This window comes from Schistocerca piceifrons, chromosome 2 (genome assembly GCF_021461385.2).
Source record: "Schistocerca piceifrons isolate TAMUIC-IGC-003096 chromosome 2, iqSchPice1.1, whole genome shotgun sequence".
NCBI classification, from domain to species: Eukaryota; Metazoa; Arthropoda; class Insecta; order Orthoptera; family Acrididae; genus Schistocerca; species Schistocerca piceifrons.
Genome location: NC_060139.1, coordinates 452456344 through 452483610, shown reverse-complemented (window position 1 = coordinate 452483610; position 27267 = coordinate 452456344). Strand labels below are relative to the sequence as shown.

The 27267-nt window shown below is 44.2% G+C and overlaps 1 protein-coding gene across 1 annotated transcript in view; it reads left to right on the top strand.

Moving 5' to 3' along the window:
* LOC124776728 (protein BUD31 homolog) overlaps positions 1–27267 on the top strand; it is a 44275-nt gene that overhangs the window by 6852 nt on the left and 10156 nt on the right. The window contains exons 2-3 of the mRNA XM_047251847.1: positions 12424–12546; positions 12628–12794. Of these exons, the coding sequence (XP_047107803.1) occupies positions 12424–12546; positions 12628–12794 (290 nt within the window). The remainder of the gene's footprint in view (positions 1–12423; positions 12547–12627; positions 12795–27267) is intronic.

The window sequence follows — 27267 nt, the reverse complement described above, 5'->3', positions numbered from 1 at the left end:
AATGCAGCACAGAGGTTGCAGCTTAGCTTGTAGACCACATGACTGGTTTGACAGGTAGCCCTGCCTTTGATGGGATAGGTCATGTTAGTGACTGGACTGGAGTAGGTGGTGGTAAGAGGATGTATGGGACAGGTCTTGCATCTGTATTTATTACAGGGGTATGAGCCTTGAGATAAGGGTTGGAAGCAGGGGTTGTGTAAGGATGGACAAGTATATTGTGTAGGTTGGGTGGATGGCAGAATACCACTGTAGAAGGGGTGGGAAGGATAGTGGGCAGGACATTTCTCATTTCAGGGCACGACGAGAGGTAATCGAAACCATGGTGGAGAATGTAATTCAGTTGCTGCAGTCCCAGATGGTACAGAGTTAAGAGGGGAATGCTCCTCTGTGGCCGGACTTAGGGAGGTGGTGGGAGACTGGAAAGATAAGGCACAGGAGACTTGTTTTTGTACAAGGATGGGAGGATAATTACGGTCAGTGAAGGCTACAGTGAGACCCTCGGTACATTTCGAGAGGGAGTGCTCGTTACTCCAGATGCAATGATCATGGGCGGCTAAGCTGTACGGAAGGGACTTCTTTGTATGAAATGGGTGGCAGCTGTCGAAGTGGAGGTATTGCTGGTGGTTATTAGGTTTGATATGGACGGAGGTACTGATGTAGCCATCTCTGAGGTGGAGGTCCACATCTAGGGAAGTGGCTTGTTGGGTTGAGTAGGGCCAGGTGAAGCAAATGGGGGAGACGTTGTTGAGGTTCTGGAGGAATGTGAATAAGGTGTCTTCACCTTCGATACAGATAGCACCCCTCCAGGTGGTACAGTCTCCCTGACCGAATTGGCTGCACTTGTCGCCCAACTCTCCACGCCTTTTCTTCTCCTGGGGGATTTTACACCCACAATCCCCTGTGGGGTGGAATGAAGGTTACTGGCCGAGGCAGAGAGGTCGAGAATCTCGTCTCCCAACTCGACCTCTGCTTCTTAAACATTGGCGCCTCCACACATTTCAGTGTGGCGCATGGCACGTTCTCGGCCATAGATCTGTCGTTGTGCAGCCCAGGGCTTGTACCATCGGTCCACTGGAGAGTCCACGAGGACTTGTGTGGTAGTGACCATTTTCCCATCTTCGTTTCACTACCACAGCGTCGCTCCCTTGAACGCTTGCCTAGATGGGCATTTAGCAAGGCAAACTGGGACACGTTCTCCTCTGCTGCCACTGTTGAATCTCTCCCCCACGGTACCATCGATGTGGCGGTTGAGACACTGACTGCAGCGATTGTTTCCGCTGCAGAACGTACCATTCCTCGTTCATTAGGTTGCCCCCGGCGAAAATCAGTGCCTTGGTGGTCTCCAGAGGTCGATGAAGCCATTAAAGAACGTCGGCGGGTTCTTCAGCGACATAAGCGGCACCCGTCTCTGGAGAACCTCATTTTATTCAAACGTCTCCGTGCTCAGGTCCGGAGGCTTATCAAACGGCGGAAACAGGAGTGCTGGGAGAGGTACGTTTCCAACATTGGTTCCCGTACTTCAACCTCTCAGGTGTGGACGAAGATTGCGGTACTCTACAGGTGTCCCAGGGCTTACCATCAACGGGGCGGTATCCACCGATGCCGATGCGATCGCCGAGCATTTCGCACAGCACTATGTTCGGGCCTCTGCGTCGGGGAATTACCCGCCTGCGTTTCGCGCACTCAAACGCTGGGAAGAAGGCAAACGGCTTTCTTTTGCTTCTCGCCACCCTGAGGCTTATAACGCCCCATTTAGTTTCCAGGAACTCCAAAGTGCCCTGGCACAGTGCCCCGATACAGCCGCTGGGCCAGATGGCGTCCACAATCAGATGCTCAAACACCTGTCCCCGGACTGTCAGCGATGTGTTCTTGCCATCTTCAGCCGCATATGGGGCGATGGTGTCTTTCCGTCGCAGTGGCGAGAAAGTACCATCATTCCGGTGCTGAAGCCTGGTAAGGACCCGCTTAATGTGGATAGCTATTGGCCCATCAGCTTGACAAATACTCTGTGCAAGCTACTGGAACGTATGGTGAGTCGACGGCTGTGTTGGCTGCTCGAGTCTCGGGGTCTTCTGGCTCAGTGCCAGAGCGGCTTCCGTCAGGGCCGTTCCACCGCCGGTACTTTGGTCATCCTTGAGTCTGCAATCCGCACTGCTTTTTCCAGGCGCCAACACCTCGTCTCTGTCTTTTTCGACCTCTCCAGAGCATATGACACGACGTGGCGGCACCATATTCTCGCCACGTTGCACAAGTGGGGTCTCCGGGGCTCTCTCACCATTTTTATTCAGAATTTTTTATCTGTTCGGACATTCCGCGTTTTAATTGGCACATCCCATAGTTCACTTCATATCCAGGAGAACGGTGTTCCACAGGGCTCTGTATTGAGCGTGCCCCTTTTCCTTGTGGCCATTAATGGCCTTGCAGGAGCAGTAGGGTCGTCTGTCTCACCCACATTATATGCTGACGATTTCTGCCTCTTTTTCAGCTCCTCCACCATTAGTGTTGCAGAACGTAGGTTGCAGGGAGCCGTACGCAAGGCGCAGGCGTGAGCCCTAGCCCATGGGTTTCAATTTTCTCCTGCGAAGACTTGTGTTATGCACTTTTGTCAGCGTCGAACTGTCCATCCCCACCCTGAGCTTTATCTTCAGGATGCCATGCTCAGGGTTGTTGACACTTACCGTTTTCTGGGATTGCTGTTCGATGCCCGGCTTACTTGGCTTCCACATATTCGTCAGCTCAAGCGTCAGTGCTGGCAGCATCTGAATGCCCTCCACTACCTCAGCAACACAAGTTGGGGTGCCAATCATAATACGCTGCTGCAGCTCTACAAAGTCCTCGTGCTGTCCCAACTGGATTATGGGAGTGTGGCGTATGGCTCAGCGTCGCCCTCAGCGTTGCAACTGCTGGATCCCGTTCACCACTGTGGGGTTCGACAGGCGACAGGAGCATTCCGCACCAGTCCTGTTAATAGCCTACTTGCTGAGTCTGGGGTTCCTCCGCTCCACATTCGGCGTCTACAACTCTTAGCCAACTATGCTGCCCACGTTCGTTGTTCGCCTCTCGTCACCCTAACTACAGTCTCCTTTTCGCTAATGCAGCAGTCCATACCCCACACCAGTGGCCTCGATCAGGCCATACCATTGGGATCCGTGTTAGGTCACTCCTTAGTGACCTCGAGTCTTTGCCTCTTCCATCTGCTTTTCAGGTCCACCCACATACACCACCTTGGTGTATTCGTCAGCCGCAGCTTCGGCTGGACCTCTCACAATGGCAAAAGGATTCAGTTCCTCCTGCAGTCTTGCGCCACCAATTTCTTGCTCTCCTCGACGCATCCCGCGACTCAGAGGCTATATATACAGATGGCTCGATGGTTGATGGCCGTGTGGCGTGCGCTTATGCTCATGCGGACTATGTAGACCAGCGCTCCTTGCCGGACGGCTGCAGTGTTTACACCGCAGAGCTAACAGCCATTTTTCGTGCCCTTGAGCGTATTCGTACCAGCACTGGAGAGTCTTTTGTCATTTGCAGTGACTCTCTCAGTAGTCTATAGGCTCTTGACCAGTGCTACCCACGCCATCCCATTGTTGTTGCCATCCAGGAGTCCGTTCATGCTCTTGAACAGCGTGGACATTCAGTAGTGTTCATATGGACCCCGGGACACGCTGGGATAGTGGGAAACGAACACGCCGACAAGTTAGCTAAAGAAGCCACCCGCAAACTGCCGTTGGAGATCGGCCTCCCGGCAACTGATCTCCGATCGGTGTTACGCCGTCGGGTCTTTGGGATGTGGGCAGATGAATGGCGCACTCTGTCTGTACCCAACAAGCTGCGGCGTGTAAAGGAGACCACGACCGTGTGGGGTTCCTCCATGCGGGCCTCTCGCAGGGATTCTGTTATTCTCTGTAGGCTCCGCATTGGTCACTCTTGGCTGACACATGGTCATCTGCTGTGTCGAGAGGACCCCCCTCATTGTCGCTGTGGTGAAACCATGACGGTGGCCCATATATTGTTGGAATGTCCTCTTTTAACCGCCCTCAGGCGAACTTTTAATCTCCTGGGTGATTTATCATCTCTTTTAGGTGACGATGTCTCTATGGCAGATCGTGTTTTAAGTTTTATTCGAGCAAGTGGCTTTTATAGGTCCGTCTAATTTTATTGCATCGCCCTCTTTTGTGCTGTATATTTTACTTAGTTTTGTGTTGTCATTCGACTCCACCCTAATCTTTTAGGCTGGAGGTTTTAATGTGTTGCAGAGTGGCTGGCTCATCCTATTATTTTCGTGATCAGCCAGCCACAGTCCTCTGCTGTGCAGTTTTAATTCCTTCTGCCTTTGTTCTCTCTGTTGGTTTTGTTGCTGTGCTCCGTTTTTCGTGTTGTTTTACCATTGACCATGGGGCTTTTCTTCCCCCGGAATTTTTATTTTAGTTCTTCGGCTGACTGGTGGAAAGTTTCACTGTGCTCTGTGTTTTTATGAAACAAGGGACCGATGACCTTTGCAGTTCGGTCCCTTTAATCATTAAACCAACCAACCAACCTTGCCTTAGTGTCCTATGATTCTGACATGGACGTGTATGACCCTAGTTGTTTTTGTGCCGTAAAATAAAACAAAACAGCTCATGGCATTGCTCCCTCTCTTGGAGAAACAGTGTCTCGCAGTTTCAGAAGTTCTCAATGGAGCTAATTACACCACAGTGGATCTAGATCTTGTCTATGGTCCTCTGTATGGATCCTTGTGTTCTGTCATCCTCTTCATGGAGATTAGTTTCAAAGATAACCCTCCCATCAAACATCGGTGATCGTCAAACGGATCTTAAGTTTCCTTGAACAAGAAACTTCAAAGTTCGACCTGTGCCTCAGGACTGTATTAGGGCTTCGTATGGAGGTCAGTGGGCGACCCCTCTACAATTTTGTGTTCTTAATTAAGTTTTGTAAACCTTGACTTCATATGCGACATCTGACGAACAAGTAAGGGTACAAAACTGCCCAAAGTAGCACTTTTGTAACTTTACTGCACATCCTACTTTCCACACTGACATAAAAATCCATACATAGTCTCCCTGGTCTGTATTCCACTAATCAGTGCTCGGTCTTTCTCGTGGGAGTCCAGGATCCATATACAAGCCAACTGCCTTGATTCTCGGTGCAGATGGTGAGCTGTTTCCGAGAGTCATCCTAAATATTGTCTGATTGAAACGGGAACTTGCACTCTATTATTTTGGATTTGTGACCATGAAGCAGAAATAAGTGTGAAGCCTTTAGTGTCTTGCTTCACTGTGTTATGTGCAAATATCACAACAGGTATTGTTGGATCCCAGTCTCTCTGTTAGAAATCACCATACGTTGAGAGCATATATGTCAACATCATAATAAAGCATTCTGTGAGGCCATTCATCTTGTATGGTAAGCAGTTGTCATCCTGTGGATGATATTGCAAAGTGAAACTATCCAAAATACCAGCATCGACTGGAAAAATTATCGTACTGGAGATCACCCACGGTGCTCCAAACTTCAGAATGATATCTTCTCTGGAGAATTTGTCAATTTCTGGAGATTCGACAGTCAGCACAGCTTTGGAGACGGCACAGTGGATGAGGTAATCAGTGTAGATTATTGTACGTAGATTCCTGTTTGTGGACTTTGGGCACCTCCCTAAGATGGGGATTCCAGTTTGTTCAGATGGTGCTGCTGCAGGTTGGATTAGTACCAAATGTCCCAGAAGTAATTGCAGCTTGTGCTTACAGTAGATCTCATAATGTCTAAAGAATTGATAGAGACCGAGGTGTGATACCTGTATCTTATTCTGTCTGTAGTATTCACAATGGAGCATCATGGAAGTACTTATGGATTGCTGGCTCCAAATGAGCTAGGATGGCAAGCAAACATTTCTGCCCCCATATGATCATCGTCCCTCTTAATACACTATTTTGTTCATTAATTGGAATTGTCCTATGATCGGTTCCTTATTTTTCAAGGTGTCCATGATTTTGTGCCATGCTGGATCACCCCTCCCGTCAGCAGCAGTGTCATTTAATGCAGTATGACAAAGCTTTTGTCCACACTGCTGTGTTCTGCCAAAGGATTCCTTGAAAGACAATCAGTATCATTGTGTTTGCATCAATTTTTGTATGCCATCATGCTGTCATACTCCTGAAGCCTCAAGTCTCCCATCTTGCCAGTCAACCTGACTCATCCTTCAGGCTAGTCAGCCAGTATGGAGAATGGTGCTCCATCATAACGCTGAATGAGTTGCCTAGCAAATATGACTGGAACTTGTTGATGGTCCAAACAACTGCAAGGCACTCTTTCTTGTTGTAATCTATCTTGGACATGGAGAGTACTCTCGGAGCATAAGCTGTCGCCTTTTCAGCACATTTCTGAATTTGTACTAAAGTGCTCATGTAGCTAAACTGTTAGTGTTGATGTGCAGTTTTGTGTTCAACATTCTTGTTAGACATTGCTAGAACTGGAAAATGTCTGTGTGCTGAGGAATTGGAAAATTGGTGACTGCTCTTACTTTCTCTGGATCAGGGCAGACTCCATTGCCATTTACTAGGTGCCACGGGATTTTTATTTCTTCGGTGACAAAGGAGGACTTCTGTGGATTGAGGCGGAGACCTACAGTCTGAACACAACTTCATCACAGTTGTCAAGTAACTTAGATGTTCTTCAGATATCTCTTGGAAAAACAAAAATGTCGTCCAGACGGCAAAGGTACATTGGCCACTTAGTCTCAAACCAAGTTGTCTGTCGTATGTTCTAAGATTGCTGAAGTGTTACACAGTTCAAAAGTCACAGCTTTAAACTAAGAGGCCATCAGGAAATATGAAGGCAGTCTTTTGCTAGTCAGCCTTGTCAAGTGACAGTTGTCATTCATGGCAGATGGTCAAACTTGTAAGCGCTCACCTAAACAGCAGTGATAAAAGAATACCACATGTTATTTTGGATACATTGCAGTGCTTATCATGATCTCTGGATGGTGTCTATGTAATACAGCTATTAAATATATCTTGCTCTTTCTAGTTTTCATTAATTTAATGTCTTCTGTGATTTCAAACTTACGTTCAGTGAAGGTCTGTGTACATTTGAGTGGTAACGTCAGCCTGATATCTAGTACTCAGGTGTTGTTTAAGATTCATTTCAGTGCTTTGCCTGATTGCCTGTTAGTGTTACCTGCCAAAGCATTCACAACAAAGTGCCAGAGTTTGACGTGCTCTTGAAAAATATCGAAGTTCACATAATACTAGGTGCAGAAAACCAGTTGAAACTTGATTGCAGTGAGATTTTTGGAGAAATTTTAAATGTATGTGGAAAGGATGTGCTAGTGGGAAATGGGGCTGGTGTATTTGTTGCAGTAGCCAAGACACTCAAATCCACAGAGGTAGAAATTGAAGCTGCATGTGAGATTGTTTGGGCAAGAATCAGTATCAGGGGTGGGCATAAAATTATAATTGGATTCCTTTATCAATAACAAGACTCACCTCCTTAAGTAACCGAAAACTCAGTTCGCTTGTAAGTAAATTCCCTAATCGCACAGTAATCATTGGTGGAGGCTTTGATCACCCTACAATCGAGTGGGAAGATTACAGTTCTGTTAGTGACCAGCATTACAAGATATCCTGTGAAACCTTACTAAATGCCTTCTATGAAAACTACTTAGGACAGATAGTTCAGAATCCCATGCACGATGGAAATATTCTAGAGCCTATGGCAACTAATAGACATGACCTCTTTGAGGATGTAGGTTTTGAAACTGGTATCAGGACTGTGACACAGTTGTGGCAACAATGATTACCAAAATACAAAGGGTGGCTAAAACACTAGAAAATTTTATTATGTTCAGTAACCTAGGGGAAAAAAAGCAATAGTGTCATGTCTCCATGAGGAACTTGAAACTTTCAGCACAGGACAAGATTATGTAGAGGAACGAGGGCTCAAGTTTGTTTATATATAAAACAAAGATGATATAACTTACCAAACGAAAGCGTTGGTATGTTGATAGTGACTCGTTTGGTAAGTTACATCATCTTTGTTTTTAGATAATTTTTCCCACATGGAATGTTTCCCTCTGACATGTACCCAATAGAACACTTCATGATGGGAGGAAACCTCCGTAGTATACAGTCACTGTAAAAAAAGTAAAAGAACAGTCTGTTGCATAATAGGTGTAAAACAAAGCATAGGGCTATAGATTGAGAGTTGCAAAATGAAACATGTTGGGCCGTCAAGAGAGCAATGCCTGAAGCCTTCAATGACTACTGTGGCAAAAATTGTCTAATGATCCTTCAGAAAACCCAAAGAAATTGTGGTCATATGTAAAAACTGTTAGTGGCACCAAAGTCTGTGTCCAGTCCATGGCGAATGAGACAAGAACTGAAATGTTGCGGTAACACAGCAAAAGCTGAAATACTTAACTCCATTTTCAAATTTTCCATTACATAGAAAAACCCAAGAGAATAGCCACAATTTAATCCATATACCACTGAACAGATGAATGAAATAAATATGTGTCAGTGGAGTTCAGAAACAGCTGAAAATGTTAAAATTGAGCAAAGCACCACGGCTTGATGGAATCCCTTCAGATGCTGTACTGAATTTGCAGCTAAGTTAACCCCCTCTTTTAACTATAATCTATCGTCGATCCCTTGAACAAAAAGCCATGCCCAGGAGAAAGCTCAAGTCACACCCATTTATGAGATGGGTAGTAAAAGTGATTCATAAAACTGCCATCCAGTATCGTTGACAATGATATGTTGTAGAATCTTAGAACATATTCAGAGTTCAAACATAGTGAGGTACCTCGAGCAGAATGACCTCAATGCCAGCAAGCATGGATTCCGAAAACATTGACCATGTGAAACCCAACTCACACTTTTCTCATACAACATACTGAAAGCTTTAAATCAAGGCAGTCAGGTAGACATAGTAATTCTGATTTTCAAAAAGCAATTGACTCATCACTGCACCTACACTTCTTGTTAAAAGCATGATCATATGTGGTATCAAGTGCAATTTGTGACCTGATTGAGGATTTTTGGGTAGGGAGGCAGCAGCATTTTGTTGTGGATGCAGGCTCATAATCACATGTAGAAATAATTTTGGGTGTGCCCCGGGGAAGTGTTTTGGGACCCTTGCCTTTCATGTTGTATTTTAATGGTAACCTCAGGTTTTTTTGCAGATGGTGCAGTATCTATAATGAAGAACTGTCAGAAAGGAGCTACATAAATATGGAGTCATTTCTTGATAAGGTTTCAAAGTGGTGCAGAGATTGGCAACTTGCTTTAAATGTTCAGAAATGTAAACTTGCACACTTCACAAAATTTTAAAAAAAGTGCAGTATCATTTGATCATAATATCAGTGAGTCACAGTTGGTATTGACCAACCCATGGAAAAAATTGGGTGTAACATTCAATAGGGATATGAAATGGAATGGTTACATGGGCTCAGTTGTGGGTAATGTGGGTGTTAGACTTTGCACTACCCCAGTATTTTACCAATAATCCAATCAGACTTTGCACTACCCCAGTATTTTACCAATAATCCAATCAGTCTACAAAAGTGATTGCCTACAAATCACTCGTATGACCCGTTCTAGAATATTTCTCAAGTGTGTAGGACCTGTACCAAATAGGAATAGCAGGGGATATTGAATGTATACAGAGAAGAGCAGCACGAATGGTCACAGATTCATGTGATCCATGGGAAAGTGTCTCAGAGATGCTGAAGAAACTGAACTGACACTCTTGAAGGTAGACGGGCACTGTCCCAGGAAAGGCTACTGACCAAGTTTCAAGAACTGGCTTTAAATGACTATTCTAGAAATATACTGCAACTGCCTATGTATCACTCGCAAAGGGATTTAAGGACAGATTAGAATATTCACAGAAGCACAGAGGCAGTCAGATGTTACTTCCTGCACAAGAGGCCAGTAGCTGCTATCTGCACCAAAAAGACAGCTTGTGTTTTACATGGATCAGTTTGTCTTCCGTTCTCAACTGCTGTGGTGTAATCCTGACAAAGTATTCTGGGGAGAGGAGGAAACCATAATTGGCATGTTTCTAGATGGGTTTATTGGAAAATGAAAATTAACAGCAAGAAAATTCTTTTTCACCAGGGCAACACTCAAGTCAGCACAGTGGTACTAATAAGTGTGAAAGGGCATCATCAGGGATGTAGATTTGACAATATTCCGATGTATTCTCCTAATTCAATCCAAAATGATTTGTTGTCCTGTAACTTACAAATTTAACATAATGGAAAGAAACTTTCTTCAAGTGAAGAAGTGGTTTACTTTAAGAATGCGTTGGAGAATATGATAAAAATAATTTTTCTAATAAACAGAAGAATGGTTTGCAACATAATTTTTTGAGTAAAAATAGAATTTTAGCTATGTATTTCTATTATTATAATATTGTTTGATTAATGCTTTCCTTTTACCAGGTCTATCACACACTTTACTAAATGAATAATGGAAAATCTCATATAAAGATGTGAAACAAATACTAACAAAGAGATAGAGGGGCCGGCCAGTAACTAACAGAGATAGAGGGGCTGGCCAGTACTTACCTCAGTCAGTACAGCCGATAGATACAGAAAACAACAGAAAAATTTTTACCCTAGCTTTCGGAATTTTGTTCCTTCTTCCCCTTTTTTCCTCCCTCTCTCCTCCCTGACAAAGGAACAAAGTTCCGAAAGCTAGGATAAAAAATTTTCTGTTCTGTGTATCTATTGGCTGTACTGAGCTAAGTACTGGCCAGCCCCTCTGTCTCTGTTAGTAAACACACTTTACTATTGGTCAGATTGAACCACACTTGCTGTTAAGATTACTGCCTGCTAATAGTGCCATCATTAGTAGTATTGATACCATTTTCTATTTGTCAGGTCCTCTAAAATATATTCCACAAATAAAAAAAAATACAGCTGTAAAAGGGTAATATATGTAGCTATTGGGAATAAGCTGTTGCAAACTAGCATTGAATTACTTGATAGTTGGGAGCCATTTTCTGTTGCCAGTTCATTAAATGGTTTTTTTTTATGATGAACAGTAGTACTGTGTGTTGTGACGAAGCAAGCTGGGATATTTTTACTTCCCCTCTTGTTTTGCCATCTGCCTCCTTAAAATTGATTTTTTCATTTCTGACTAATTGCCATTAACATACGTGAAAGTAATCTGCATGCCCATAAAAGGGAAAGGTTGGTCCTCAGTTTAAAAAAAAATATAGCGTCAGATCCAATTTTTTGCTTTAGTTTCATGTATGTAATTGATTTCCTAATTTATTTCGATTATTCCTAGTTAATACTTTTGTTATTGGGTAATTGTTTCATAACTTAAATGCTATTGTTGACTTATATTTGTTTATAAGTTCTGTACTAATTATAAATATTCAGAACAACTACTAATAGGATGCTTAAAATATTTATTTGGCTCTATTCGAAAACATGTTAGCAAAGCCAGTCCTTAATTAATTCCAAAGTAATTTGTTTGCGTAACTATATCTTTTAATTTCATCTTTTATACAAATAATTCGGCCTAACTCTTGCAGTAGAAGAAACTGTGATAAAGATGGAATTTTTCGATGTATTCAGTTAATTTAATGAGTTAAGTTTTAATTGTAATTTCTGTAAATTAAATATCAAATAGTGTGTAGTTTTGGTGCTGATATATAAGGGCCTGATTTTTGGTCCCAAGTCAGTCAGTCCACGGCCGAATCTCAGACAAGAACCCGTAGTGGTTAAATCAACAACAATGCATCAACTTAACTGTGAAATAAGTGTTACACAATTAGGCCGTGTGTTAAAACAATGACAGTGTCTGTTCCATATGTACCTTTTTATTCTTCGTGAACTATGTGGTTAGGCTTTTACTGCTCATCTACAGTAAACTATTGTAGCAGTATGTGGATGTTTGCTTGCAACCTATTAATGAGGCTTATCGAAAGTTTAACAATAGTTAATTGGCCATATAACTGAGTAATATTGGGGGATTGTGAACAGTGAAAGTAAGGAACTGTGAAATGCAACTGTGCACCTGTTGGCTACATCATTTAAAGCAGTCGTCGTTTAACTACAATCCCTATTTTTCAGCCGGTATCACAATGCAGTATATCGACACAGAGGACAATCGACAAAGAAATAAAGCAGGCGAACGTCACAGTGTGTCTACAGATCTTTTATATATGCAATGTATTAACCCGTATTTAACAATGGTTTCTGTTATTTTTAGAATAATAACTGAGAAGCTATACTGTAACTTTGTATGTTCTCAACATTACTTTATTATAATCAGAGGACACGCGCAAATTCAGCGGATCTACATTAAGATTTTAATCTGTTATTTAAGATGATTTGAACTAGTCATACATTCCTCCAGTACAAGCAGTCTTAAACTTTTGAAATATGTGTTGTAATGTTTTTTATTGTTAAAGCTGAAACGGAACCTCATGAAGGAAAGCGAAAAGTGGAAGCTCTGTGGCCCATATTTAAAATTCATCATCAGAAATCGAGATATATATATGACCTGTTTTATCGCAGGAAAGCTATCAGCAGAGGTAGGTAGACAGTATTTCATTAATAAAACTAATTATCAGAGGTGTGTGAGATTGTTGAGTTATATTGGCTTGTTTTTCCAGAGCTGTATGAGTACTGCCTCAATGAAAACATTGCAGATAAAAATCTGATAGCAAAATGGAAGAAACAAGGATATGAAAATCTGTGCTGCTTGCGGTGCATACAGACAAGAGATACTAACTTTGCAACAAACTGTATATGCAGGGTACCAAAGGGCAAACTTGAAGAGGTAAGCAGTTATTGATGCTCCAAAGAAAATACTTTATTTTGAATTTTATTTTTTATTGGTTTCAGACAAAGCTCATTTCACTGGATATAATAATGTCGTGTAACGATACAAATGAGATTCATTTGACTTCATTACAAAATATAAAAACACTATATTAAACAACCAAATTATACACAGGTGTGTAGGTAATGAAATATAAGTAAACTCCACAGTTGTCACCAACAGAGGTGTCAGTACTGAGGAGGCTAGTCCCCCATCCCAACTGGTCATGAAAAAATGAATTTCCTGCAGAGTAAATTTCTGAAGCTAGCAATTGCTGATTGAAACTACATATCTGATTGAAACTACATATCTTCTGCAAAACTGATTATAAGGGTGCGCTGTCGGGTGTGCCTGGATTTAGCCATACTGTACGATCATCATTCTTTAGATTTTGATTTATTTGACCACTGAAACATAATCCGCAACAGATTTTGTAATTTAACCATTTCCATTGTAATGGATAATTGATAGAGGATCTGATCCGCAACATGTTGTGGCGAGATAGAACTGTCGTCTCACGATTGAGGAATTGCCAAATTTGCATGTATTAAGGTCCTAGGAAGTTATTATAATACAGTCTCCACAAATATGCATAGCTGCTGATTGGATACAGTCCGAACATTTGGCCATGACACAAGGGCACAGTCATACATGTACCATATTGTTTCTAATTAAGTGTGTACAGATGTGTGTCCTATGGTCAGCTTCCCACTCAGTGCAGTGTAAGACAAAGCTTTCAGGATGTTGAGTATCTTCCATGCTTAGGCTGGAGTTCAGTAACACATCTTTGGTAGTTCAGTCAAATGTGCCACATACCCACAAATATAACAAGAGTATCATTAAAATAGTATGGTTATTAATAAGCAACTGAAAGGTGGCACTAATTCTAGCAGTTCATTCTCCTTTAAACTGTAGTAAATTATTTTTTATTATTATTTTAGATGAACAATATCTACACACACACACACACACACACACACACACACACACACACACACACACACACACACACACACACACACACACACACACCATCTCACTTGAGCAGTGTAAAAGTCCATAACGAAACAGAAAAACAGAAAATAGCAAATTTTTGCATAAATTTCTGTTTTACATATTCCCTGTAGTCTCTCTCTCACGGTTTTTCATAGAATAGAGTATTCGGAAGACCTGCTTCACACTCTGTACATGCAACACTTGTTCTGTGTAGGGATGTCTGTTGATGAACTCCATCTGCCACTCACCACTCAAGGAGTACCTGAAGCAAATAATATAATAAAAAAATAAACATTTGAATGTAAACATAATGCAGGTATGGAAAGTTTCAAATTTCTGGTACTGAAGGGGAAGACAATCATGAAACTGATCGAAAATGTAAATTTTAAATTTAATTTTTGTTTATTAGTAGAACTCCTGGACAGTAATTTCCCATAGTTTCAGTGATGAAATTTCATCTGAAGTGCCTCAAAAGTAATTAAATGTGTGACGTGGTCTTCCTGCCACGCCCACTTTTCTAAGTCGGTGGACAATGATTTTGTGGATTAATTCCGAGCAAACATGCACAGGATACATCTAGAAGGCTGTGATATACACTCTTTGGTTTTATAATCATCTGTGATTTCCACTGGAAGACAGAAAGGGCATTGAACACAACAGACTCAAGACGACGACGATGATGATGATGATAGGCACTCTGAAAGTGTATTATGGCAAGGCTGTCAGACTGCCTATCCAATGTAAGTGACATCAAAAGTGTAGTATGTGCTACATGTTTCCACATAGTCAACAGATGAACATCCCGTTCATCTTCTGTGCCACATTTGGGGGGGGGGGGGGGGGATAGTACACCTGGAAAAAATGACGTCGATTTTGATCCAATTACAGACATCCCACCTGTGGAATAGTACCCGTTCTGATAGTGGTTTCAGCATCGTCCACCAACAGATAGCACAGTGGCATAGTTACCTGAGCAACATCAGTGTCTACCATTTAATACAGGGTGTTTGCGCGGACAAAGAAAAAAAATTCCCAGATTTTTCCCGGTTAAAAATACTTTCTCCTGGATGAAAACACACTTTTATCATGTTAAGTAACTGTATATTTTCCATCGGAACTGTAAAACTTATCAATCCTTTGAGTGGTTATGGTTTGATACACAGGCGTAGAACTTCCGTGCACTTTAGAAAACGAAACTCAGGGATAAAGACAGGTTTTGGAAATATCTGTGATGTGCAGCAACACATACTCTGCATTTTTTCGTATTACGAAAGTATATATTGGAATTCCAACAAACACCACATGTTACTTTCAGAGTCACTGAAATTGAGATTGCGATGCTCTTTTGTAAGCCAGTCATAGCTCATGTCACATGATCTCGCCAGCCGATGACAGCGGATATTCAGAGCATAGGACACGTGATGTAGTCAGCCAACAGCAACATCACTGTTAAGTAGCACGAACTCACAAACAGGAAAAGTTAATAGTTTAAATTAACACACACAGTGTAACTACAAGAAAAGCAAAGCTTTCACGTATTATATTGGTCTCTAAGGTTAATAATATGCAAGAGAAGCTGATCTTTCATGTATAGTGTTGATCTTTTTTACGTGTGTTACACTGTAAGATACATCACACAAATGTGAAAGTAAAATTTTTGATATTGGCATAAATGTCTGATCTAAAGGGTTCGAAATTTTTCTAAATGCCTCATCATCAAAGAGTTGATTTTTAAATGAGAGTCAAACGCTCTGAGAGTTAAGAAATTCATAGTACATTCTCGCACATAGTTCAACTTACGTAAAAGGATATTTACTTTGAAAGTAATACTTTTCAGACCACCATTTGCAATATTTTCCCACGGCCTGTTAGAAATAGGTTCGTTCCAGCAGTTGCCAGAGAGCGCAGATAACAGACGACACCGCGCTTGCGCAGCTACTATGACGTAAGAAGCCTGTACGTACGTATGTGTAAAACACTAAAAGATCATACATCAGAGGATACTCCAAAAGCATCGGAATTTTGTGAACCATACTAAAATGTGCACATTTCAAGTGCACATTCGTATGTCCAGATTCCCAGTGAAGCTTTTCAGTATGGTTTTTGGGATGTAAATTTTCTTGGAGCACCAGTATTGTATTATATCATGTTTGGTTCTTTATTATGGCATAATGCCATACGTGCTAGACGATGAAAAACATGCACTTGAAGTGCAGTGAACAGTTGAAACTAACCAGTACTGTGGAATTAAACATTTTGTTTCAAATACGTTAACTGCCTCTACAGAAAAGGTTAATTAAAGTCAAATTTCTTTAGCAAACAGACAAAAATAACGTCATTGTTCTGCAAGGCGATTAATGCTTGACTGTCAGAAAGGTGGAAATAAAATAAAAGCTGAAACTGATAACATATTTCAGCCTTCCATAATTATGTGAATGTATTTTAATTCACTTGATAACTCCTGGCCACAGATATCCATTTGTTTTCATTTGACATGAGAGTAAACGAAGAGGAAACAGCAAAATAAGTAAATGTAAACACGGATCACTTGGAGACTACCCACTATAACTCAGACTGCTCTGCACCTCAGCCCCAGATCTACCATATTTGCGAAACGGGTCAATACAAAAAAAATCGATTTTTCAAAAATATGTTCATCTTGTAGCGCACATCTTTCTGAAAAGTCTGAAACATAAAACGTGTGTTCGAGCAAATGTGAGCATGTTATAAGGTCTTAAGTGTGCCAAAATGCAGTGCCATGCCTCTTCATACAGCATTTTTCTATTGCACGTCACTGTATTTCACTCTGTGGAATTGAAACCTGTATATTTTGTAACGGACGCCATCAAACTATATTCAGGACAGTGGAAATTGACATGTCCTGTGGTGCCTCTCCTGCTCCCTGTCGTCTGGTTTCACAGCCTACCCCTCAAAAATCTTGCAATTAATAGCAGATGGCATTATTTGTAATAGAGAGAACAAGAACTCTTCAGAAAATTTGCCCTCTTTATTGCCTACTAGCTAATAACTTGCTGTTTTGTCTGACATAGAATTAAATATAGGATACATAAAACAAATAAAGACAAGAGACAGGCAAGAAAGTACAGATTTCTTCAATCCTTGGCTCCTAGAATTTTCCTCTCTTATGTTGCTACAGATTTACATGGCATGCTTTCCTTTCTGCGAAGGAATCTATTACCTCATCAAAGTTTGTCAAACCTTTTGCTACATGAAAATTCGAAATGTTATGTAGTACTGAAAAAGCTGTTAATACAAATAATACCCAAGACTGGTGTGGTTTCTCGATCTGATTACGACTATATTGTTATTGTCTGCTAGATACGGTAAAACAAAATAGGCCTTTCTAATATTGCTGCAATTTTGTAACACACACGAGGCTGTTTTGGCACAAATGGTCATTTTTATAACATGGCAGAATATAAATCACGAAGTACCAATATCAAATGCCTATTAGGCCTACTACACGCAAAAAGCACCTTATTCTTCCATAATGTGTGATGTTTTTGTTTCTTCTCCTTCCTCGTTCTAACAAACGATCTTGTCATCACCAATTACTTCCACAATAGAACTTAAGCGGCTGCTAGCAGGGGACTGTACAATCGGTCCTTACTAGTGTAGCAATCTCACCAAAAATTTTCTGTCAAAATTTCATTTTCTTGGATACACTGAGAAGATAATACATAATCTTTCTCACGTGTTATTCCTGTTAGTCGTATATTTCCATTCTGGTAGTCTGCATCTATGGATTTCGCTAGTTATTATAACAACTCTGATCATTCGCAAACCCAGTCGACATGATCAGACAGCGTTTGGCATTCATTTGTGCAGCTTCACTCCGCTCAGCTCATATAGTCCTGTCCCCTTTTGTCTGCGGAAAATTTATTTCTAGATGCAACAAGGATTCTTATGACAGAGACTTTACGTACACTATGCACGCATTCAAAAATAAACTTAAAATGTGTTCAAAAATGTTCAGAAGCCAACAGGGATGCGTTTCAAAATCATACGAATAATCTATAGACCAACTTGCACTGGATGCTAGGTGCTTTGTGAAAAAAGTTGTTTTTCCCTCAAGAATATGAATTTGGCGCCCCCTTTTCCCGGTAGCATCTAGCTGCTTGCTGAGACTGCTTGCACGGCCAACAGCCACATTCCTGTAGCCAGAAGCAGCAGAATCTACTGCTCAAACGCGACTCAACTGCGCATGCGCATGAGCCCGCTCATAAGTGCTAAAACGAATCTAATGTAAAAAGTTGTAACTTCACGCCCGTCAGAGGCAATTTGTTGTTATGAAGCATGCATAGTGTTCCTAAAGCCTTTGACACATTTTGCTGTTGGCAGACGCTTGCATGAGCACTGTGTGTCGTCGTGTATGGCACATTTCCTTTGCAGTTTAAGTTATTTTCGTTTTCTCTCGTTTATGTTTTGTTGTTGAAGTATTATTCTCCAGTAGCGGGATACAGTAATAATTGTTAGAGTATCGTTTCTTACCTGTCAGAATTACAAAAATTTCCTGAAAACTAAAACAATGAAAAAACTCCTATAATTCTAAAAACATTCCCAGGTTTTTCCCGGATCTCCTGGTTGTCCCGGGTCATATACACCCTTAATAGGGAATGCTCACAGTGAGAAGCAAGCAGGCAACCATGCTGCAAATGCACTCTTGTGCTTCCTATAGCTGACTCAGTGAGTTTGAAAGGGGTTGAATTGGGTGTTTCAAATGGTGGGATGGGCTTTTTAGAAATTGCCACACAAATTGTACATACTGCATTAGTTATGCAACGATGTTAATATCTGTGGACCACACCTATAGACGAGGTTCTGTACAACCACACACCACAGGTGTCTCCCCCTGTGGGTCCGGGGTTTAGAATAGGCCTGAGGTATTCCTGCCTGTCGTAAGAGGCAACTAAGAGGAGTCCCACACGTTTCAGCCTTTATGTAATGGCCTCAATCGAGTTTGACCTCCATCTTCCTAAATTTTTCCAAATAGCGAGCCTTACATGGTGCATTGTGTCCATCATGCATTGAGATCTTTAGCCCACTTTCTTGTCGTCGCATGGCTGTCCCGCTCATTCTCCATCTCTTAGGCGTGGACACCTTCCTGGATGCGTTTTCCACCATGCCTTATGCAGTGTCACTTTCTGCGCTGACAATGAACATGGACTTCTTGGCACCACATATCCAGCACGGTAGCCAATCCGTTAAGGTGGGGCTGCCATGTACCCTGTTGGTTGTAGCCCTCTGACAACACAGTGATTGCTCTGCTGATGCCTGCACTGTTAACTCCCCATGTATGCCATGGAGTAGGTGCCCATCTCCCTGGGGCATCAAGACTCCCGGCAATGGCCATCCTGCCAGGTGGCCCTTGTTGGTGCTGGGTGGTACCAATGCGGAGGGTCCCTGGTCAGAGTGGGTGGCATCAGGGCGGATGATGTGCCATGAAGTGTACCACGTCATCTCTTGCAGGTGATCAAATCGCCAGCAGTCCCTACGTGTTCCAAATCTCAGTAAAATGCAAGGAAGTACGACCCTAAATCATTCCCCTCTCTGGCCACACAATGGGAGGAATGCCCGGCTAAGGATGGCAGCAAACCTTATTCAGCCCAGTACCTCGTATGTACAGAACTGATGGGGGCACCTTTGTTTCGATGAAACAACAGCTTTTTGTAGACCATTTAGAGGGCAAGTTTTGGGAGGTGGAGGGTTTTTCCAAAATGCGGTCAGGGTCAGTCTTGATAAAAACAGCATCCTGTGCCAGGCACAGGCATTACTCGCTTGTGACAAGCTTTTGGGTGATGTTTCTGTTACCATCACGCCCCATAAGAGCTTAAATATGGTCAAAGGTATTATAGTCCACAGGGACCTTCTTCTGCAGTCTGACGAGGAGCTGCATGCAAGCTTAGTGACAAGGCGTTCATTTTGTCTGACGTGTCCAACAGGTCCGAGGAATAATCAGGTTGCCACCAGTGCCTTCATCTTGGCCTTAGGGTGACACATTGCCCGAGAAGGTAAAGTTGATGGTCTACCGCTGTGATGTAAAGCCATATATAGCCCTCCCCCTATGTAGTGCTTTAAGTGCTGGAAGTTCAGCCATAAGACTTCCCATTGTACTTCCAAGGTCACATGTTGAGATTGTGGATGTTTATCACATCGCAATACTCCCATGTGCCCCGCTTCCCATCTGTGTCATTTGCGGAGAGCATTATTCCCCTTGCTCACCAGACTGCAGGATTTTACAGCACGAAAGGAAAATCATGGAATACCAGACCCTGGATCGACTGACCTACACTGAGGCTAAGAGGAAATTTGAGCGTCTACATCTTGTGGCTACGGCCACCTCTTACACTGCCGCTATGAGAACAGTTGTAGCCCCATCCGTTCCGCAAATTCCGGTCGGCTCTCAGAGCCGGAAAACTGCACCTGCCCGCTTGATGGTGGGGCGCACTTACCTCCCTGTTGCTCCCACATGACCTACCTCAGGAGCATGCTCCCCCTACCCCTTCTCCTTCCCAACCATTGGGGGTGCCAGTCCCCATTTCTCAGCTGGAGAAACGTAAGTATTCTTCGGCACCTCTCACTAGGAAGGGACCCCTTGTGTCATTTCCTTCCCAGATTTTCTGCTAGTGGGAAAGATGACTCCCACCAGTTGCTGAATTGCTGAAAAGTAGCTGGTCATAGGGCTTCATGATCATCCTCAGTCCCGGAGACAGAATCAGTCAAGCCCTCCCAGCCAGAGAAACCCAAGGAGCAGCGAGAGAAATCCAAACAGATGGTCCCCAAGACAAAGGGACTTCTGGTGGCACCCACACCACCGCTACCTACAAGCTTTGCTTCTGGGGATGAGGTGGAGATTCTAGTGTCAGCCGAGGACCTAAATCCTGTCGGACCCTCAGACACCATGGATACAGACTGCTCAGGAAATAAAGCGGTGGCAGCAGGTGACCCTGAGGCATAAACTGCCTCATTGAATGTCCCATGCCTCCCAGTCTCATGATGATGTCATCCTCCTTGCCCACGAACACCTGCTCAGATGGGCTTTAATCAAGGCGGACTGGGAAACTTTTACCTCTGCTGTCACCATTGAAGCTCCCACACATGGTAACATCAATGTGATGGTTGAGCAAGTGACTACAGGAATTGTTTCTGCGACAGAAAACGTGATCCCTCGCTCATTAGGGTGCCTGTGGTGAAACACAGTCCCTCGGTGGTTGCCGGAAGTCGCTGAAGCCATTAAGGAGTGTCGGTGAGCTCTACAGCGGCACCCTTCGCTGGAGCACCTCATAGCCTTTAAACGGCTCCATTCCCGCGTGCGCCGTCTTATCAGATGACGGAAGCAGGAGTGTGGGAGAGAGATGTCTTACCATTGGGTGTCGTATGTCACCTCCCCAAGTCTGGGCAAAGATCAAACGTGTTTTCGGGTACCAGACCCCAACAGGTGTTCCCGGTGTTAACATAAACGACGTGTTATCTACTGGCAAAATTGCAGTTGCCGAGCATTGTGCTCAAGCCTCTCTATCGGAGAATTACCCCCAACTGTCGCACTCTCAAACGGCGGCTGTAAGGGAAAGTGATTTCGTTCACATGCCACAGTGAATCCTTTAACGGCGCGTTTACAGAGTGGCCTATCCTCAGTGACCTGGCATATTGCCCGGACACAGCTCCTGGTTTAGATCGCATCCACAGTCACATGATTAAACATCTCTCATCTGACTAAAAGTGACATCTCCTCGTTGTCTTCAACTGCACCTGGTGCAATGCGTCTTTCCATCGCAATGGTGCGAGAGCACCATCATTGTGGTGCTCAAACCCGATAAAAACCCACTTGTTATGGAAAGCTATTGGCCCATCAGCCTCACAAACATTCTTGGTAAGCTGCTGGAACGTTTGGTGTGTCGACAGTTGGGTTGGGTCCTGGAGTCGTGTGACCTACTGGCTCAATGTCAGGGCGGCTTCCGCCAGGGTCTCTCTACCGCTGATGATCTTGTGTCCCTTGAGTCTGCCATCCGCACATCCTTTTCCAGACACCAACACATGGTTGCCATCTTTTTTTTGTTTGCGAAAAGTGTATGACACGACTTGGCGACATTATATCCTTGCCACATTATACGAGTGGGGTCTCCGAGGCCCACTCCCGATTTTTATCCAAAATTTCCTGTTGCTTCGTACTTTCTGTCTTTAATTTAGTTCCTCCCATAGTTCCACCCATATCCATGAGAATGGGGTCCCGCAGGGCTCCATTATTGGTTGTCTCTCTTTTTAGCGCCCATTGACGGTCTAACGGCAGCTGTAGGGCCATGCGTCTTGCCTACTCTGTATGCGGTTGATTTCTGCATTTCTTACTGCTCCTCCAGTACTGGTGTTCCTGAGCGGCGCCTACAGGGATCCATTCACCAGGCGGTGTCATGGGCTCTAGCCCACAGCTTTCAGTTTTCAGCTGCAAAGTCTTGGGTGTTGCACTTCTGTCAGCATTGTTCATCCGGCACCAGAACTTTATCTTACTGACAATCTACTCACTGTAGTGGAGGCATATCGATTCTTAGGACTGGTTTTCGATGCCCGATTGACTTGGCTACCTCATCTTCGTCAACTTAAGCAGAAATGCTGACAGCATCCCGGCGGCAGCCTCAGTGTCACGTTTACTCGACCCAGTGCACCACTGCAGCATTCGCCTAGCGACGGTAGCTTTTAGAATGAGTCTGGTGACCAGTGTCCTGGTGGAGGCCAGAGTTCGCCCATTCAAAGTTAGGCGTGCACAACTGCTTGCTAGTTACGTTACACACGTTCATAGTTCTCCTGCATATCCAAATTACGTCTCCTTTTCCCACCCCTGGCAGCCTGTCTCCCGCATCAGCAGCCTGGTCAGGGCCAACGATTGTGGTTCGCGTGCTATCCCTTTTGTTTGAACTGAGTCCTTCCCTTTACCACCTATCCTTGAGGTCCATTCACATACACCTCCATGGTGTACACCTAGGCTGCGGCTTTGCCTGGACCTTTCACATGGCCCTAAGGACTTAGTTAACCGTATGACTCTCCGCTGTCGCTTTCTTTAGATTCTCGACATGTACCGGGGCCGTGAAGTGGTTTACACTGATGGCCGATTGTAAAGTTGGTTTTGCGTATAGAACAACACTCCTTGCCCGATGCGTGCAGTGTTTTCACTACAGTGCTGGCGGCAATATTTCGTGCTCTTCAGCACATCCACTCGTGCCCAGGTGAGTCATTCATCCTGTGTACTGATTCCTTGGGCAGTGTACAAGCTAGTGACCAGTGCTCCAGCTCAGAAGTGGGACTGATATCACCGATGGTGGGCGGGGGGGTTTGCTCCCGAAGTAGGTGGTGCGAGAGCAACAGGGAGTGAAATGTCCCCCACCGTCAAGGGGGCAGGTTAAGTCTTCTGGTTCCGAGAGGCGACAGGAATGTGAGGAACTGATGGGACAAAAAATGTTCTCGTAGCAGCGGTGTAAGAGGTGGTCATAGCCACAGGATGTAGGTGCTCAAATTTCCTCTTAGCCTCAGTGTAGGTCAGTCGGTCCAGGGTCTTAAATGCCATGATTTCCCTCTCTTTCTGTAAAATCCTGCAGTCTGGCGAGCAAAGTGAATGATGCTCTCCACAGTTGACACAGGGTACGCTGAGTATTGGGATGTATAGATGTCCACAATGTCGACATGTGACACTGGAAGTACAGTAGGAAGACTTATGGCTGAACTTCGAGCACTTAAAGCATTGCTTAGGGGGAGGGATCTATAGCTTGACGTCAGAGGTAGACCATCACCATGACCTTCTCAGGCAATATGTCACCCTCAAAAGCCAAGATGAAGGCACCGGTGACAACCTGATTATCCCTCGGACCCTGATGAACGCGCCACACGAAATGAACACCTCGCCGCTCTAAATTTGCGTGCAGCTCGCTGTGAGACTGCAAAAGAAGGTCCATGCGGAATATAATACCCTGGACCATATTTAAGCTCTTATGGGGTGTGATGGTAAAGGATAAATCCCCAACTTGTCACAAATGAGTAATGCCCGTGACTGGGCAGAGGATGCTGTTTTTATCAAGACTGAGCCAGAGTGCATTTTGGACAAGCCCTACACCTCCCTAAACTTGTCCCACATATGCTTCACAAAAGGTTGGATTAAAAGAGGGAGGAAGGGACCAAACTAAGAGGTCATCAGTCCCTTGTTGCGAATAAAACAATGCCCCAAGTGTGAGAATAGAACAAACGAGACTGACAGAACAAAAGAAAATGAAAGGAAAAATCACAAGAACAATGAAGGGCAACAGATGAGTAAATGGACAAAAGGAGGACAAGAAAACCACTTCCCCATCTTCCTGTCACTGCCCCGGCATCAGGCCCATGGACGCCTGCCCAGATGGCCTTTAGACAAGGCAGACTGGGATACTTTCACCTCTGCTGTCACCATTGAATCTCCTCCACATGGTAACATCGATGTGATGGTTGAGCAGGTGACTACAGGAATCGTTTCCGTGGCAGAAAACACAATCCCTCACTCTTTAAGGTGCCCCCTGCAAAGGGCTGTCCCTTGGTGGTCGCCAGAAGTCTCTGAAGCAATTACGGAACGTCGGCGAGCTCTACAGCAGCATAAGCGGCACCCTTCCCTGGAGCACCTCATAGCCTTTAAACAGATCTGTGACTGCATTCGCCAACTTATCAAACGAGGGAAGTAGGAGTGTTGGTTGAGACGTGTCTCAACCATTGGGTGCCATACGTATCCTTCCCAAGTCTGGGCAAAGATCAAACGTGTTTTCGGGTACCAGACCCAACAGGTGTTCCCGGTGGTAACATAAATGGCGTGTTATCTACCTATGAAAACGCGATTGCCGAGCACTTTGCTAAGCACTATGCTCAAGCCTCTTCATCGGAGAATTACCCCCACCTGTCGCACTCTCAAATGGTGGCTGGAAGGGAAATTCCTCTCGTTCACTACAGGCCACAGTGAATTCTATAACACACCATTTACAGAGTGGGAGCTCCTCAGTGCCCTTGCACGTTGCCCTGACATAGCTCCTGGGCCAGATCGGATACACAATCAGATGATTAAACATATCTCATCTAACTAAAAGCGACATCTTGTCATCTTCAACGAGATCTGGTGTGGTGGAGTCTTTCCATCCCAATGGTGGGAGAGCACCATTCTGGTGCTCAGTTCTGATGAAAACTTGCTTGATGTGGATAGCTATCGGCCCATCATCCTCACGAACGTTCTTTGTAAGCTGCTGGAATGTATGGTGTGTCAGCAGTTGGGTTGGGTCAGGTCCTAGAGGCACATGGCCTACTGGCTCCATGTCTGGGAGGCTTCCACCAGGGTCGCTCTACCACCGATAATCTTGTGTCCCTTGAGTCTGCCATCCGCACAGCCTTTTTCATACACTAACACCTGGTTGCCATCTTTTTTGATTTACAAAAAAATGTATGACACGACCTGGTGACGACATATTCTTGCCACATTATATGAGTGGGGTCTCCGAGGCCCGCTCCAGATCTTTATCCAAAATTTCCTGCCGCTTCATATTTCCTGTGTCCAAGTTAGTGCCTCCTGTAGTTCCACCCATATCCAGGAGAATGGGGTCCTGAAGGGCTCTGTATTGATTGTCTCTCTATTTTTAGTTGCCATTAATGGTCTAGCAACAGCTGTAGGGCCATCCGTCTCACCTTCTCTGTATGCAGACGACTTCTGCATTTCGTACTGCTCAACCAGTACGTTGTTGCTGAATGGCGCCTACAGGGAGCCATCCACAAGGCGCAGTCATGGGCTCTAGCCCACGGTTCCCAGTTTTTGCCCACAAAGTTGTGTGTTATGCACCTCTGTCGGCATTGTACCATTCATCCAGAATCAGAACTTTACCTTAATGACGATCCACTCACTGTAGTGGCAACATATCGATTTTTAGGACTGGTTTTTGACGCCTGATTGACTTGGTTTCCTCACCTTCATCAGCTTAAGCGGAAGTGCAGGCAGCACCTCAGTGCCCTCTGCTGCCTGAGCAACACCAACTGGGATGTAGGTCTCTCTACGCTGCTGAAACTCTACAGAGCCCTTGTTCAATCCCGCCTGCGGCGCCCTCAGCATTACGTTTACTCGACCCAGTGCACCACTGTGGCGTTCGCCTAGCAACAGGAGCTTTTAGGACGAGTCCGGTGACCAGCGTGCTTGTGGAGGCTGGAGTCCCTCCATTGCAGGGTAGACATGAACAACTGCTGGCCAGTTACGTTGCACATGTTTGTAGTTCTCCTGCACATCCGAATCACCATTTCCTTTTCCCACAGACGGTGGTTTATCTCCCGCATTGGCAGCCAAGGCCAGGGCTTCCAATTGCAGTTTGTGTATGATCTCTTCTTTCCGAACTGGATTCCTTGCCTTTACGACCTGTACTTGAGGTCCATTCACGTACACCTCCATGGTGTAAACCTAGGCCGCAGCTTCGTGTGGACCTTTCACATAGCCCCAAGTACTCAAGTTGATCCCATGGCTCTCTGCTGCCACTTCCTCATGATACTTGACATGTACCAAGGTCACGAAGTGGTTTACACCAACGGCTCAATGGCTGATGGTCACGTCGGCTTCATGTATGTCCATGGAGGACATATTGGACAGCATTCCTTGCATGAAGCCACTGCCAAGCTGTTGGCTATATCTCGTGCTCTTGAGCCCATCCGTTCATGCCGTGGGTAGTCATTTCTTCTGTGTATTGATTCCTTGAGCAGCCTACAAGCTACTGACCAGTGCTACCCTCGTCATCCTTTGGTAGCAATCAGCCAGGAGTCCATCTATGCCCTGAAACGGTCCTGTCATTCAGTGGTGTTTGTCTTGACCCCAGGTCATGTCGGAATCCCAGGCAACGAACTTGAGAACAGGCTACACGGAAACAGCTTTTGGAGATCTATGCAACCGACTTGCATTCAGAACTATGCTGCTAGGTTTTGCGGCTTTGGGAGATGAAAGGGCATAACCTCAGCACGCACAACAGACTGTGTGCCATTCATTAAAGAGACTACGAATGTGTGGCAGTCCTTCATGAGAGCCTCTCGCAGGGACTCTGTTGTTCTGTCAGCTCTGCATTGGCCACACTTGGGTGACACATGGCTACATCCTGCACCATGATGATCCACCTCAGTGTCGGTATGGTGCTCGGCTGACAGTGGCCCATATCTTGGTGAGCTGTCCTTCGGCTGCCCTGTGATGGACTCTTCAGTTACCGGACTTGTTGCCATTTATTTTAGCTGGCAGTATCTCATCGGCTAATTTAGTTTTACATTTTATATGTGACGGAGGGTTCTATCATTCTATATAAGTTTTAGCACGTGTCCTTTGTGTTCTCCACTCTAATGCTTTTTGGGTGGATGTTTTAATGTCTTGCAGAGTGGCTGGCTTTTCCTGTTTATTCTCGTG